Consider the following 16,962-nt stretch of genomic DNA (forward strand, 5'->3'; position numbering starts at 1 on the left):
CTATGAGTGCTGGGAATTGAACCCTGGTCCTCTGGAAGAGCAGCCAGTGCTCTTAACCACTGAACCATCTCTCCAGCCCCCTAAATTTTTTTTTTTTTTTAGTCAGGGTTTTGCTTGGTAGCCCAGGTTGGCTTTGAACGTTTATGGATCCCCCGTCTCTGCTCCTGACTGCAGGGATTACAGACGTACACAACATATCCTGCTTTGCAGTATGAATTTGTTCAGGGGGTGTTTTCTTCTTGGTGGCACCTGGCTTTCTGTCACAGTCACCTGCAGAGTCAGGGACAGGATCTAGGATTGCCCTCTCAGCCTGCGAGGGTACTGAAGAAAGAAATGACCCAAGGGAAGTTTTCATTTCTTGAACTCAGAGGTCTCTGTTGTGCAGACCTGGCCCCTGCCCGTCAAGAGTGGTGGATGGATCCTTGCCCCCTTCTTTTCTGAAGGAGGTGGCTCCAGGTTACTCCTGAGAAAAAGGCAATCTTTGATTGGAGGCTCTGACTTATTTTTTTCCTTCTTTTTTTGTTTTTCAGCCCTGGCTGTCTGGAATTTGCTCTGTAGATAGGCTAGCCTCAAAGTCAGACATCTGCCTGCCTCTGCCTCCTGAGTGCTGGGATTAAAGGTGTGTGCCACTACTACCCAGCTCTGATTTCTTATGGAGTAGCACAGAACATATTTAGAAAGCTTGGGTCTGGAGAGACAGCTCAGCGGTTAAGGGCTGCTCTTCCAGAGGTCCAGGGTTCAATTTCTAGCACTCACATGGCAGTTTACATCCTGTGTGAGGATCTGACACCCTCACACAGACATACATACAGGCAAAACACCAACCAATGTTCATAAAATAAAAATAAATACATTTTTTAAAAAGCTATTAAGTAGCTAACGGGAGGGAAAGAGCTTGGCTCTGTGCAGACCCTTGCTGAACCCTCTTCTGCCGGTCAGGTGCCCTAATTTTTCTCAAGGAGAATTCTGGAGCGTGGGATGAAGGCCTCATTTCTCCTTTAGCAGCGTTCTGTGGCGTGTCATATCCTGGGATCACACTGTTTAAGGAAAAACAAAACAAACAAACAAAAAGCCAAGGAAGGACAAAAATCAAAACAGGGTCTCATGTAGCCAAGGCTGGCCTTGAACTTTTGATCTCTCCACCTCCCTAAGGCTGCTAGGATTATAGGTTTGAACACAATACCCAAATTGACACTACCATTCCAGGCAGGGGAGGTGCCCCACTTAGCACATCTCCCTAGGGCCTGGGGTTCTCCTTCAAGGAGCTGTCTTCTATGCTCAGGGGTCCATGACCCACCAACCCCTGTTCTCTACCAGGCCATCAAATGTATTTTAACACAGGGGTATGTGGGCATATCCAAAAGGAAGGTTAGTTTCCTGCCCTGTAGGGCTCCCTTTGAGGTTGAAGAGGCAAACACAACATACTGTCTATCTGGAGACCCCACTGTGTGGCATTAGGTTCTGCCTTGGAGACTGATGGGGACCACTATAATTCTTCGCTGTGCCGGGCTGTGGTGGCGCACGACTTTAATCCCAGCACTCAGGAGGCAGAGCCAGGCAGATCTCTGTGAGTTCGAGGCCAGCCTGGGCTACCAAGTGAGTTCCGGGAAAGGTGCAAGGCTACACAGAGAAACCCTGTCTCGAAAAACAAAACAAAACAAAACAAAAATCTTGACTGTGAGAGGACCCTTGTAGCTGTGGGGTCTCCAGTGGCCAACAAGCAAGCTGAGATACTAGGTTCACTTCCCTGCAGCTAGGACACATATGTGACCCAGGCCTTTGCTGGCTGGCAGACTTTCCATGGCTCCTGACTAAGTCACTAGGTGATATACCAGACAGAATACAGATGGGACAAGAGTCAGGCCAGGCTTGGTATAAATACTCTCCTAACTTAGACTTTGCCTCTCCTAGGCCCCCTGCCCACTGATCACACCCTGTCCTAAGCTTTCTCTTCTTGCCCAGGCTCTGCCTTCATGCAGGCCACCTCCCCCTGTCCACTCCAGCCCTGTCCCTAGTGTAAGCCTATTGGAGCCCTTGTTGTTCTGGCCTCTACTTGCCTGTTACAGGCTTTCACACCAGCTCTGTCTGCATGGTCCTTGGCACAGCTGGGGAGGCTAAGGAGCTGGGCCTGGGCCTGCTACATTCCTGCATACCTCCCTGGGGCCACTGTGTAGCCACCTTTGAGAGCACAGGGAGGTGCAGGGAGCTCAGGGTTGCAGTTGCTGATGCATGGGGATCTGAATGCAGCCCAACTGTGCCCCAGGACTCTCAGCTGTGTCTACTTGATCCTTGGACCCCCAACATGGCCCCGTCTCTCAACCTAACAGTGAAGGGGCACCTGGAAGAGGCCTGGGGGTTTGACACCAGAAGTGTCTACAGTAGGGATCCAGCAAGCATTCAGGAATTCCCTCATAAGGCGGGACTCTCTGAGGTCTAGCCACCCTGTACCATAAGGTCATCCCTTCCCTGGAGCTATAGGACTCAAGTTTTCTAGCTGAGTCCTGACTGGGACAGTTTTGTGGGAGACAGGAGAGACCTTTGCTTTTGGTCTGTTGATGGGACTAGTCAGAACTCAGCAGAATGACTCTTTCAAGGTCTGGAATATAGTTCAGTGTAAAGAAGGTACCTAGCACATGCAAGACCCTTGGGTTGTATCCCAAAGCACCCTGGGGGAAAAAAGAGGAAGTGAGTAGGGACCCCAGGCCTCTTCCACCCACATCTCAGGAAGCCCTGAGCAAGGCATGGAAGGCATTGGTACTTTGTCCCTTCTAAAATGCAGCATCCCTGTTTCTATCCATGGCCAAAGCCCTTGGGGGACAACTCTCCCTGGCACTCCTGGGGATGGGGGGTGGGCACTACTGCTTTTTGATCCCTCTGCCCTTTACCCCACCCTACCATCTGTGGTGCAGTTTGAGGAGTAGGAAGTCTCAGTTCTGAGTTTTGTGATGTTTCCTCCCTGGCGCTCCTTGGCCACAGGGTCCCCGGGTCGGGAACATGGGAAGCTGAGTGCATGCCGGATCTCAGCCCCGGGAACACCTCAAGCTCCTAGGCTGAGGCTGGGCTAAGGTGACCCAGCTGCCCCCAGCTTGCTTGCTGCCCTAGCGTGGGGAGGACTGAGGCCTGTGCTGGGCCAGGGTTGTTCCTTGCTGAGGGTATCAGGAGGAGAATTTGCTCATATGCTGTCCTTTCTGTCCCTGTGCCTCTGAGGCTCTGTCTCAAGACACATGGCATGTGAATTTGCTGGAGAGTGGGGGCTGAGATAGCACCCCTTCTCATCAGGACTGTCTGGGAGAATCTCAGGCAGCTGTGTGTATGTACCATGCTGTATCTCTATGTCCAATGAGCAGACAGCAGGCTTCCTACACCGAGACCAAGCCCACGCCTTTCTCTCATCTGGAATTTTAAGAAAAGGAGAAAAAAAATGTAGATGAAAGCAGGTTTTCCATCTTGTCGAATTCTCAATGGCCCCCACTAATTACAGCATGATAATGGAAGGTTCAGGGGACATTTCCTCCTGGTGGCCAAGATTATAATCTGCAGCCTTTGTCTGAGCAGGGGACATCGGCAAAGGTCACACTGTCAGGCTTTCCCTGTGTGGCTTTCTGGGTAGGAGTGGGGGTAGGCCACCCAAGCTCTCAGGCCCCACTTGGAAAGACAAAGACATACATCTGCTGGCACACGGCAACCTCCCACACTCTGGGAGTGGCAAGGGCTTGAACCTTAAGACCACTCCAGGGGAGGCTATTTAGGGCCCAGGTCCCACTTCATTTGGAGGCCTACATAGTTGGGCCCCAAGGTCCCAGGCTTTGCCCCAGGCCAGCCGGATGAAGTCTGAATGTTTAAAGGTGTGTTCATCCTGTCCTCTCCTTTCTAAAGCACAGGGCACAGTCAGGGAGAGAACCTGCACAGGCAGCAGCCAAGTCACTGGAAATCAGCTCAGTTTCCAGCAAGGTTAGACGCAGGTGGCCTACAGGGATGGGAACTTTAGAATCGTGACCTTCCCAAGCTTCAGTTTCTCATCTGTAGAAGGCCGAAGAGGGGCACACCAGCACAAGTGAGGAGCAGGTGGGTTAAGGCAGGAGAGGATGCTGGGACGTCTTGGGGCAGACTATGGACTGTGCAGGACACCCATAGGGACCTGGCTAGGAGATGATAAGGATGGAGATTGATGCTGGCTACTGTGTGGTGCCCAGCGAGGCGAGGACAGTATTGTAGAGAAGCAGTCCTAGAGAGAGGGAACTATGCTGGTCAGTGTCCCATTACTGTGCAGTGTATCCTAGATAATCAACTCAAAAGGCTTATTTCTGGCTCCTGGTATCAGAGGTTCAGCCCATGGTCACTTGGTTTTGTTGCCTTGACATTATGGGGTAAAGTCAATCATGGTGGGAGTGCCTGGTGGAGGAGACCTATTCAACCTCATGGTGGTTAGGATGCAAAGAGAGAAGTGGGGAGGAAAAGAAGGAGTTCTTTCCTTTTAATGGCACACCCACAACAACCTAACCTCCTCACATTAGGCTCCACCTCCTAAAGGTTCCTGCCTTGTGTTAGCCCCATGCATGACCTTCAGTACACAGCTGGACCTTTGTGGGGTCATTTAAGATCAAAAGTATGGGCGGTGGTGGCGCACGCCTTTAATCCCAGCACTCGGGAGGCAGAGGCAGGCGGATCTCTGTGAGTTCGAGGCCAGCCTGGACTACCAAGTGAGTTCCAGGAAAGGCACAAAGCTACACAGCGAAACCCTGCCTCGAAAAAACCAAAAAAAAAAACATGTTTTGGGGGCTGGAGAGATGGCTCAGTGGTTAAGAGCACTGACTGTTCTTCCAGAGGTCCTTAGTTCAACTCCCAGCAACCACATGGTGGCTCTCAACCATCTCTGGCGCTTATAATAAATAGCTAAATCTTTAAAAAAAAAAAAAAAAAAAAAGATCAAAAGTATATGATAGCAATGATAGCCCAGATCAAGAGATGGCATCACAGAAGAGGTAATGGACTCTGAAGATGGAATAACCATGATTTCCCCATTGCTTCTGGATGAGGGGGTAGAAATGACAATGAAGTCAAAGAAGATTCCACAGAGGCTGTGAGAACCCCAAACATTACATCTGCTCTCCGGACAGCACAAAAGAGGAATGGAGGAAGAGCCAGGGGTAGCTGAAAAGTCCTCACTGAAACCCACCCTACCTTTCTGATTCTGCGGGTCAGGTCTTCCTCATAGGACCACGCCTGTCCTATGCCTGGTTGTCCTCTCCCCCTTCCACCTGGAGAGTGGAGCATTCACTGGGTTCCCCTGCAGATGACACTTGCCCTTCTCCTGAGAAGACATTTTTATCTTGAAATCATCTTGTACCTGTGTCCCAGTGCTGCTCAGTGAAGGAGCCCAGACTGACAAGCTTTTTCCTTTCTTATCTAAGAAGCCACAGCCTAATGCCAAGGTCCCCCAGAATCTGTAGGGGAAGGCCTCTCCCAGCCTTCGGGGCCCCAGGTCTCATGCTTAGGGCTCTCTCCCTGCCACTGCTTGCCTCTTGCTTTGTGTGGGTCTCTCTGGCGAATTATGTGGGTGTTGTGAACTTGGCTGCATTAAGAGTGTCTACTGGCTTTGCAGTTAAGTGGTCTGGTTGTTGGGGATGAAGTCAAGTTGGGGAAGGGGTGAATGCACAGGAGATCTCAGGTGGTCAGGTGACTTAATAGGAAGGCTGTGACAGATGCTGAGACTGTGGGAGCCTTGCATGTACACACGCACAGCCATGTGAGCTGGGAGCCTGAGACAAAAGGCATGTGCAGCCATGCTTGGCTTTTTATGTGTACTGGGGATTTGAACTCTAGTTCTCAAGCTTAGGTAACAAGTGCTCTTACTTGTTAAGCCACTACCCAGTCCCTGTTTATTTACTCATTCATTCAGTGTGTGTTTGTATGTGTACAGGGGTGTGCATGTGTGAGCATACATGTGTGGAGATCAGATGTCAGCTTTAAATATCATTCCTCAGGAGCCATCCACCTTAAAAAAAAAAAAAGTTAACTTTTCTGGATGTTTTTCCTGTACCAACGTTTGTAATGCCCACAGAGGCCAGAGAGGGTGTTGGATCCCTTAAAACTGCTGTTACACATGGTTGTGAGTTACCATGTGGGTTAGAAACTGAACCTGGGTCCTTTGGAAGATCAATCAGTGTTCTTAATCTCTGAGCCATTTATCCAGCCCCACCTTGTTTTTCAAGATAGGATCTTGTTTTAACTTTGGCACAAGTGGCTGAGCTTCAATCTACTGCTATTTCAGCCAGCAATTGCAACTCAGTTAGCAGCCTGCTTCTCTAACAGTGGCCAGGCCGCTCAGGCTGCAGCCACCATCCTGTCACTGCCGCTAAAGGCAGCTTTAACTAAATCTCTATCATTCAATTATAACTAAGACTTGAGATTCAAAGGCTGGGGTGAAAATTGCAAGCTCAGAGAGGCTGAGTAGCAAATAGCTAACCCCCTCTCCTTGCTGGCATCTCAGAAAGATCCCTGCTTCTGCTCTGCCAAACCAGAAAAAGCCACCACTCCAAATCCCTCCCTACTACTTCCTGTGCATCTCTCTACCTCTCCCAGATGCCCTCTGATGCTCTATGATTGCTTTTTGTCAAATAGTTGCTCACTCAGCCTCCTAACCCAAGGTTAATTTTATTTAATTAACGCAAATGCAAACTCGGGATCCACAGTGTGATCAAATATCCCCCAACAGGGTCTCTCATTGAACCTGTAGCTCACTAATTTAAATCCCAGGGATCTTCTTCTCTCTGCCTCCCCACTGCTGGGATTACAAGCATGTGCCACCCTGACACTCCAGTAACTTTTTACAATGTTGCTAGGGACTGAGCTCAGTCCTCGACACTCCAGTAACTTTTTTACAATGTTGCTAGGGACTGGGCTCAGTCCTCATGCTCGCAAAGCAAACGCTGTATTAACTGACCTATTATTATTCCCCAGTCCCCAAGTCTCTTGTTTTTCTAAAGATACCAGTTACAGTGCAGATAGTGGAGACCTTAATTCAGAATGACCTTATGACCTCATTCTAACTAATGACATCTGCAAAGAACCAAGTTCTAAAGAAGGTTGTATCCTGAGGTAACAAAGACTTCAGTGTGTGAATCTGGAGGTGCAGGTAGAGGCTCCTTATCAATGGTCGGCCCTTACAGACCGGATGGTAGGAAGCTTGGGATGAGTCCCGTGGACAAGGAGCCTGTTAATAAAACATAGCAACCCTCTATGAAAAGGACACAACCCAAATCATATCATGAGGGCAATTACAGAAGAAGAGCCCCTGGACACTATGCGCCCTTTAATTCATGCCCACAGAGCCTTCGCATGTGTATTTGCGGTGCTAGGCCCTGGAGGCAGATTCTCAAGGGTCATCTGATAATTGTGAGAAACCCTGAAATCAGAAAACTGTCCCCAGCTGAGCCAAAGATGTCACTTCAAAGAGACTTGATTGTCTCTCCCTTTGCGGCTAACTTGGAAGGTTGTGGTAGGGATCCCTGAGCTGGTAACTACCTTCAGCTTTCAGCTGGCAAGAAAATGGGCCCCAAATCCTAAGGAACCAAGCTCTGCCAACAGCCAAAGGAACAGGAACCAGACTCTTCCCTGAGCTTCTGAGGGAATGAATCGTGCCAACACCTTGATTTTAGTTCAGTGACACCGAATTTATTTCTAACTTTCAAATCAAAAGATAATAACCTTCCTTGTAACCAGTTGCTGAAATTGTGTGTGTATTCATATTCACATGTGTGTGGGCACATTTGTGTGAGGGTGTGTGCACACGTGTGTGTGTGTGTGTGTGTGTGTGTGTGTGTGTGTGTGTGTGTGCATGCCAATGGTTAATATCGGATGTCTTCCTTCTCTTTTATGGTGAGTCACACAGTCTCTTACTGAACCCAGAGTTTGCTGGTTTGGCTAGTCTAACTAGCTATCTTGCTCTGGGGATCTCCTGTCTCTACGGCCATCCGAACTCCGGTCCTATACCACTGCAGCAAGCACTCAGTGAGACTGAGTCCATTTCCCCAGCCCCTCAGTTACTGAATTTGTGACTGTTACAGCAACAATGAAAACCTAATGTGATGTTGGGAGACAGCACACAAACCAGAATGGAGAGCCACAGGGTTGGTTATCAAGCACACAAAAAGAACTCAATATTCCAAAGAACAAATTGCTAAAAAGAAAAAAAAAGCGCGTACATTTCACCAAAGAACAATGACTAGATGGTAAAAGTATGAATAGAAGATTAACCCCACTCATGATTAGAAAGAGAAATTCAAAGAACAATGAAGTTCTGTTTGATTCATCAGATTGGCCAAACTGATAACAAATGTTGGGGACAATATAGAGCAGGGGATCCATAGCCTGGAGCCCTTAGGCCAAATTGGGCAAGGTCTTGATTTTATAAATAAAGCTTTATTGGAATACCCACCCACTTGTTTATATGTTGCTCATGGCAGTGTCTGAGGTAGAATGGAGAACTGAACAGTTGTGACAGAGACTGTAACGTTTGAGAAGCACATGACTCTTACAAGGAGGCCATTCCAAAGGCAGTCCATTTCAATGCTGAACTTATTGCAGCGCTGTAGGATCAAACCTAGGGCCTAGTGCACTCAGGGCAAGTGCTCTGCTCCTGGGCTGAGGAAGAGAGGCAGTGCCCATCTAACTCCTAATGGAAGTTTGACCACCTTTGATGTCAATCAGGAGCCTTCTAGTGATTTTGAAGAGCAATCGGGCAAGACCCAAGTGAGGTCGGAGGTATGCATGCACTTGAATCTGCAGTTCTACTTCTAGGTGTTTACCTGAGATAAACTCTAACATCCACACATTAAGGAGACAAGTGCAACAATCCTTTGTTCACTTACAAAAAATGAATATAGACATTTATTTGTTTTCAATTATACATTTACTTGTATTCAATTATTCTTTATCTTGGTTTTTCCTCTCCCATCTGAGGGGAAGTACAGCTCTGTACCCAGAGGCTGTTCTAGCTGCCTGATGCTTGAGAATTTGCTCCTTGTCTAAGATGCATGATCTTGCAAGGGCCTGTAGCGTGCTTTCTAGGAGAGCCTCTTTAAGCAGCTTGTGGTTCCTCCTTGTGTGCACACCTCCGGCCACTTGGAATTATTGTGAGGTCTTTTTCAGATCTCAGGTCCTCTCATTTACCACAGACACTGCCAGGTGTCAGTAACCCTCTGATGTGTTGGACCTTTCTTTCTTCTCTAAATCTCCTTAACGTCCATTACTCCAGGAAGAATTATCAGTAGTCCTTCAAGTCCAGAAGCCACCTTCTCTTGAAGTCCTCCTTGCTTTCTCTGGGTCCTCCCTCTTCCTTTTCTTTGCTTTTTTCATATTAGGGCAGTAGATTATTTCCTCCTGCTGCTTTGGGTACCAAGCAGACACATCTCTATGCTCCCTCCCACAAGCTGTGTGACTTTGGCTGAGTCTCTGAACCTCTCGGTGTCCCGGAGATTCATTAGTAAAACATAAATGCCGTCCGGCAGTGGTGGCGCATGCCTTTAATCCCAGCACTCGGGAGGCAGAGGCAGGTGAATCTCTGTGAGTTCGAGGCCAGGACAGACTCCAAAAGCTACACAGAGAAACCCTGTCTCGAAAAAAACAAACAACAAAACCCAAAACAAAACAACAAAAAAACCAAAACCAAAAAAAACCCCTAAATGCCAATTTTGTCCGAGTAAGTTGGCTTTCAGTCTAGAAAGTTATGGTTCCCGCCAATTGCGACCCAAAATCCTTCCTGTGGGCTAAGACCTGAAAATAAACCCTTAAAATCCCACTCCTCACCCGAAGGTTAGTGCTTCATTTTCTCTCCTGTTCTTCCAGTTTAGAGGCTGTACCCTGAAAATCACTTGTCCTCCAGCGGCTCCACACTCCAGAAAAGGAGCAAACGTTCACAGACTAAGCCGGGGAACAAGATGTGTGGGCCCCGCCCTGACTCCGACCCCGCCCACCACATCCCACCGCCCCGCCCACCACATCCCACCGCCCCGCCCACCACATCCACCGCCCCGCCCACCACATCCCACCGCCCCGCCCACCACACCCCACCGCCCCGCCCACCACACCCCACCGCCCCGCCCCTACATACCTCTTATTGGCTAGGGTTCCGCCTCGCCCCGTTTCAGGCCACGCCTCCTCCAGGCAGACACTTCCGCTTCTTGTTGGATGTCGTCCCACCTCATCCCGCCCCTGATACCGTCACTTCCTGGTAGCGTACACTTGGAAGGCGGAAGTTTGTGTGCCGGAGGCAACGAAGCGGAGCTGAGGTGTCGCTAGCCTTGCCTGCGGCTCTTCCGGGTCTCTGCTCCACTCCCGCGAGGTGGAGGCGGGAACCTGGAACCATGGCTGTGAGGCAGCTGCGTAGCCTGGCAGGGTCTGGGGGCTGACATCCTCGACGCCTGTCCACGGGCCCCTTGCTCCGAGTTTAGGGTTAGCTAGGGTCGCGCTGTCCCGGCCCCCAGACCCTCAAAATGACCGCAGCCTCCACCTCCAAATGGGGGCTAGTCACGAACGTCGTAAACAGCATCGTGGGGGTCAGCGTACTCACCATGCCTTTCTGCTTCAAACAGGTGAGTCGGGGTCGCGAGGGGCGTCAGTTTGAAGTGCTCGGCTGGTGGGAAGGGTATGTGAACCCAGCGGGCAGGGAAGAGGCTCCCAGGCAACGTCCTCACAGCGTGTTGTCTGAATCTGCGCCCTCCATGTACACTAACAACACCCTAAGGAAGGGCACAGTGAAAGAGAAATTAGCGAATTGATAGTGTTCATCCTGTTATTGACTCTGACCGACTGCACGAAAGCACGCCGGTCTTCAGCTCTGGCTTACAACAAGGCTTAATCAAAGTGATTTAAAGCATTGTCTAGGTTTTACTTCTAAGAGCTGTGTTGCACAAACACTGTACGTTTGGTCCGATCTGTGCATATACCATCCCAGCTGGAAAAACCGGCATACAAAAAAGTTTGGTGTTATTCCAACATTGAATGCCACATGAAAAGATGGCAATTTCTACGTGGCTCTGTTGACTCTACCAATGATTTGCGGAAGCCGATGGAAGCATCAAATTGGGTAATGACTGTTAACAAAAGAAGTGTGGGTCTTCCCCATCCCTTCTCCACTCACTTATTCATGCCATGTGTACTGCTGTCATCTGCTGCTGAGACAGCGAGACCTTAGGGCAAAGACCCACTACTTCTACCTGATGACGCCCAAGACATTTTGGAAGTGAAAGTGGTTGTTGATAATTTAATATTAGATTAAAAACTACTTTGCATGTTTTATATTTCACATCTCCAGAGTAAAATAAAAAAAAGTTTTTTGATCAGGGAATTTTTGATTCTCTGCATACTATCCTGATTGAGAATGCATCTAGGTTCCTGTGTGGGGTCTGCTATGGTCGATGAGTGTAGGCAGGACAGAGCTAGACCCTCTGGGGTGACATCTGTGTTGTGAACCCCAGTGTTGAGTCAGTCACTTCTGGGTGTTTCTGAAGTGTCTACGTGTCCCAGTGTCCATGGCAACTTGTCTGTCAACAGAACTGCATCCTGGGATAGGGAGTGTTGGCTGGTTTCAAATCTCGTGTGAACCCTGTCATCTTTGCTGCCTGTCTGTGAAGAGCCCTTCACTGGTCTCTGTTGTAGATGCCTGGGAAGATAGATGTTTGGGCTCAGGTGATTGAGCAGTTTTGAGATTGGGACATTGCTGTGCATGGGTGCTAGGCCTCTGCTAGAGCATGTGAAGATGAGCCAGGTGGAGATCTGTTTGGGAAGAGCTTGGAATTGAGTAGGGGAGCCCAATGTGCAAGCCAAACTAGAAACAGTCACACCATGTGCCTAAAGCCTGTCAGTTCCTGTCACTGGTGTCTCCTCTAGGGACCTTGGGTCAGATCCAGTAGAGTATTGGGGTGTGTGCAAGTGTTTAGCAGGCGTACCAATAAAAACTTGGGGTTTAGTGCTAGTTTGTTTAGTGATCCTGGCAATTTAAAAAAGAGAAACATTTTATTGTGATTCAGTGTGTAGAAAGCTGCATACACTTTAAGTGTACTCTTGATGAATTTTCATGAAGTGAAGGAGCATATAGCACCTTACTGTGCAGAGGAATCTCATAGTGCTGGCACACTTACCAGTTGCTCCTGCTCACCAGAGGACTACCACCTACTGCTGGCTTGTGCCAGAGATTGGTATGGCCTGGTCTGACCTGGTGGAGGTGGGATCACGGTGTGTAGGAATCAGCATCTGGTTGATATTCCATGTTGTGTGTAGACCGTGCCAGTGTTCCTTCGGGAGACACGCAGACCCTGCTGTGGGATCTAGGGAGTGAGGGGGTGGGGAGCCTGCTGGCACAGGTGTCCTCTGCAGCGTTTGGTATCATGGGTCTTTGAACCATTCTGATCAGAATTTGATGTTATCTTGTGGTTTGTGTTTTATATTGATATGTTTGTTTATTTATTTTTAGTAATTTTAGCTTTATGGCCAACCGTGTAGAAAGTACAGGAAGCCCCTATGTCCCTCCCCCCAATTCCCCTTTTGGTAGCAGATTTTGAACTGGTCTAGTGGTGCTAATATTTTGTTTTGTTTATTTTTACTTTTATTATTTTTTAATCTTTTGTAGTCCTGAGGCTCAAATCCCAGGCAAACATCCTACTGTTGAGCTGTATCCTCAAACCACTAACGTCAAGATAGGGTTTCTCTGGGTAACCCTGGCCGTCCTGTAACTTGATTTGTAGACCAGGCTGGCGTCAAACTCACAGAGATCCTCTTGCCTTTGCCTCCCGAGTGCTGGGATTAAAGGCTTATGCCACCACTGTCTGGCTTTTTTTTTTTTTTTTTTGAGACAGGCTTTTACTATATAGCCCTGGAACTTGTTATATAGATCAGGATGGTCTTGAACCCACAGAGACGCACCTGCCTTTGTCTTCTGAGTACTGGGATTAAGACTGTGGTGGTGCTCGCCTTTAATCCCAGCGTTCAGGAGGCAGAGCCAGGAGGATCTCTGTGAGTTCGAGGCCAGCCTGGTCTACAAAGCCAGATCCAGGCCAGGCACCAAAACAACACAGTTTTTTGTTTTTCCCTGTCTCGGAAAAATAAAAAACCCAAAAAGTCTGTGGATCATCATGCCTTGCCCAAGTCACTGATGCCTTAAATGTCAGAGTTATTGAGGAGCTGTTTTCTTGCAATAAAATGCACCCGTTTTAGGGTGTGGTTCCCTGGGTTTTGATATGTGTATACAATTGTGTTGCTACTGTGGTCAGGACATGGAGTAAAGAGTTCTTTTATACCAAAAAGTCTCCTCTGCCCCTCTGTAGTCAACAGCTCTCCCTCCCTCAGCCATACGACATATTGCCTAGCCCTGCAGTTAGTCTTTCCTATGTATGTGGCAACACACAGTATGCTGCCTTCATGGCCCCTTCCTTCCTTCAGCATGATGCATTGTGCCATTGAAAGGTTGGGAGTTCTAAACCTTAATACTGAATAATATTTCTTTGCATGGTTGGACTACAGTTGTTTTCTAGTCACCTTTGAAGGCCATGGGGTTGCTTTCTTGTTTGGGGGTTATGGCTGAACCCACTGTAAATGTACAGGTTTGTGCATAAATATTTCATGTCTGTTGGGGGAAAGACCTAAGAGTAGTCACAGGATCACGTGATCATCATCTGTTTATAAGGAAGGCACACATCATTTCTAATCCTTCTAGACCATGTTTCCACATAGGGCTACTGAGAAAGGTAGCTAAAGATGCTGCATGTGAGGTGGGTGTAGGGAATGTGGGGTGCTAGCTGATGGCCTCACCCAGTAGACCTAGGACTAACAAGCCATTTTAAAACGACACTCAGTGTTCCTGCTTCGGTTTTATGGAAACATCATTTTCAGGTGCCATCCACAGGAGGTCAGGACCTCCTATGGTCACAGAAGGAGCAGTGAGGGCCTGCAGGAGCCCCTCGTGCTGTGGATGTACGAAGTGGAGACTTGAAGAAGGTCTGGTTTTGCAAATGTGTCTTTTTCTCTCCACCTTACAGTGTGGCATCATCCTGGGGGCCCTGCTGTTGGTCTTCTGCTCATGGATGACACACCAGTCATGTATGTTCTTGGTGAAGTCGGCCAGCCTGAGCAAGAGGAGAACCTATGCTGGCCTGGGTAAGCCCCGACTTTCAGAATGCTGGCAGAGCTGATAGGCCCCTTCTCAAGAAGTTTGATGCTTTTGCTTGTAGGGGTCTGGGGGGTCTTTTTTGTGTGTGTGGATGGGTGATACGGAAGAAGACAGAAGGGGAGGTGGAAGGAGGTGGGGAGGGAGGAAGAGGAGGAAGCAGGGGAAGGAGGGGAAAATAGAGGGGGGGAAGGAGGAGGAGGGGAGTTGGGAGAGAGAGGACAAAAAAAAGGAAGAGGAAGAGGGGGAAAGAGAGCAGGGGTGGAAAAATGAGAATCAATGGAGGAGGGAGAGGAGGAAGAGGGTCTGGGGGGGGTCTTATTCCTTTTGTTTAGTTATTTTTCTTCTATTTCTTCTAAAGGAAGTTTCTGGATTTTTTTCTTTTGTTTTTGTTTTTAGAGCAATGTTGTTGGTTTTTGGTTTTTTTATCCCCCCACCCCCAGACAAGGTTTCTCTGTATAATAGCCCTGGCTGTCCTGGAGCTTGCTTTGTAGACCTGACTGGCCTCGAACTCACAGAGATCCTCTTGTCTCTGTCTCCCAAATGCTGGGACTAAAGGTGTGCGCCACCATACCTGGCTTTTTTAAATTTTGGTGCAAGGTGGGTGTGGTGGTGTTTATCTCTAATCCTAGCACTTGGATGGATAAGGCAGGAGGATAAGATGTTCAAGGCCAGCCTCTGTTTGGCTTCATAGCAAATTTGAGGCCAGTTTGGGCTACATGAAACTATGTCAAGCCAGGCGGCGGTGGTGCATGCCTTTAATCCCAGCACTCAGGAGGCAGAACCAGGCGGATCTCTGTGAGTTTGAGGCCAGCCTGGGCTACAGAGAGAGTTCCAGGACAGGCACCAAAACTATAGAGAGAAACCCTGTCTCGAAAAACCAAAAAAAAAAAAAAAAAAAAAACCCAAAAAAGAAACTATCTCAAAAAACAAAACAAGGGCTGGTAAGAGTTACTGCACACACCTGGCATCCTGAGTCCAGTTCCTGGAACCCACATAAAGGTGATAACAGAAGGAGAGAACCAGCTACACAAAGTTGTGTTCTGAGCTACACAGCCACAGTGGGGTACAAATGCATGCATACACATATGCACACACATTATTGTTTTTTGTTTTGTTTTGTTTTTGAGACAAAGTTTCTCTGTATAATAGTCCTATCTGTCCTGGATCTCGCTCTGTAGACCAGACTGGCCTAGAACTCACAGAGATCCTCCTGGCTCTGCCTCCCGAGTGTTGGGATTAAAGGCATGCACCACCACTGCCCGGCCTGTTGTTTTTGAGACAAAGTTTCACTGTGTAGGTATACCTAGCCTGGAACTTACTATGTAGATCAGGCTGGCCTACAACTCACAGAGATCTACTTGCCTCTGCTTTTTAAGTGCTGAATATAATTTTTAAAACACGCAATCAAAAACACTGTTCAAAAAAAAAAAAAGACCTGGTGGCACTCACCTTTAGTCCCAGCACTTGGGAAGCAGAGACAGGTGGATGGATCTCTGAGTTCCAGGCCAGCCTGATCTACAGAGTGAGTCCAGGACAACCAGGGCTACACAAAGAAATCATGTCTCAAAAACCAAAAAAAAAAGTAGAACACCTGCCTCAGAACTGGACTGAGGTGGAGGGTAGAGAGCATCAGGCCTCTCTTTCACGCCCTTGCGCTCCTACCTCTTTACAGATGCACATACCTGCCCTTCAAGTCCATAGACCTGCGCTCCCATAGCCTTCTGCTGACTTGCTGCCGCTAACTCCCAGTACCTTGAAGCCTTCCTTGGAGCTGCAGAAAGGAGCCCCTCCAACCCCTGGAACTCCACGACAGAAACACTTCAGTCTAGCTTGTGTCTGGGACTCGGTGCCCCATCTGCCCCGAGGGTGGGCTTTTCTCCCAGGACTGTTGGTTGCAGCGCTGTTCCCTCTAGTTCTTCTCAGTTCAGCCACAAGGACTAAATGCAGCGCTTGCTTGTGCTTGTCTTTAGGTAGTTTGGCTTCAAGAGCAGGAGAGTGCCTCACTCTCCTGTCCTCCCCTCAGGTCGGCATATGAATCTGGTTGTTTCTGCCTGCCAGGTTTGGACTTTCTTGCTGTGTAGCTCATTCTGGAATTCTTTGGCATGGGGGTCAGAATGCCACTCTTCTGCTCTTGTTACTTAGCCTTGTGGGGGAATGTGGAAAGAAAACTTCTAGCCTCCAGGGATGTTCCTGACCTCCCCCAGCCAGTGTGTGGCTGGAATGTTGCTCTCACCTGCATAGCGCCTAGCCTCTGATCCTGACTCTCACCATCAAGCGAGGGAACTGGTGCAGCATTTGGGGGCAGATGGAATAGTGCAAGATAAAGTAGTTCTTAAGGCCTGAATTCGAGTGATGGGCAAAGGCACCTCCGCCTTGCCCTCCTCTAGAGATGCACATATGGGCTTCTGCAGTGTGGCCTCTTATTTTTTCCCAGTCTGCTTTGCGGTGGTACCAGTACCCTGATGTTCATTCCTGGCCTCAGATCCCAAGGGATGAGTTCCTTCTCTTTCTTTTGTGATGAGGTTGGTTCTGTCTTTTACTGCCATTTGAAGAAGTGAGGTTTATCAGTTAAACTTGATCCACACTGAGACAGCGTCGTTCTGCCCTACCAGAAAGCAGGAGGTGAGGTCGTTGGGGGTTGCCCTTGGTGGTGTGGAGCCATGTTGCTGTGTGTGGTCCTTTTCCTCTGAGACCTGTCCATGTTTTGTAGCTGAAATTCCAGCTTCTGTGTCCTGTGTCCTGAAAGAAGATGTGAGCTCAGCCCTGGGCTGGGGCAGCCATGGCTTCTTGTAGTTGGT

General features: G+C 48.6%; 1 protein-coding gene across 14 annotated transcripts in view; it reads left to right on the forward strand.

The window, feature by feature from the left end:
- Positions 1–10,238: 10,238 nt before the first annotated feature.
- Positions 10,239–16,962, forward strand: part of Slc38a10 (solute carrier family 38 member 10) — a 53,806-nt gene continuing 47,082 nt past the window's right edge. For 8 of the 14 annotated variants that reach the window (XM_052759837.1, XM_052759839.1, XM_052759838.1 and 5 more), the window contains exons 1-2: positions 10,239–10,592; positions 14,034–14,151. In XM_052759837.1, coding sequence (XP_052615797.1) covers positions 10,494–10,592; positions 14,034–14,151 — 217 coding nt within the window. In that variant the 5' untranslated portion in view covers positions 10,239–10,493. The remainder of the gene's footprint in view (positions 10,593–14,033; positions 14,152–16,962) is intronic. The other 6 variants (XM_052759840.1, XM_052759844.1, XM_052759847.1 and 3 more) reach the window with 1 other exon arrangement.

The sequence above is a fragment of the Peromyscus californicus genome, unplaced genomic scaffold, assembly GCF_007827085.1.
Source record: "Peromyscus californicus insignis strain IS unplaced genomic scaffold, ASM782708v3 Scaffold_3__1_contigs__length_106647218, whole genome shotgun sequence".
Lineage (NCBI taxonomy): Eukaryota > Metazoa > Chordata > Mammalia > Rodentia > Cricetidae > Peromyscus > Peromyscus californicus.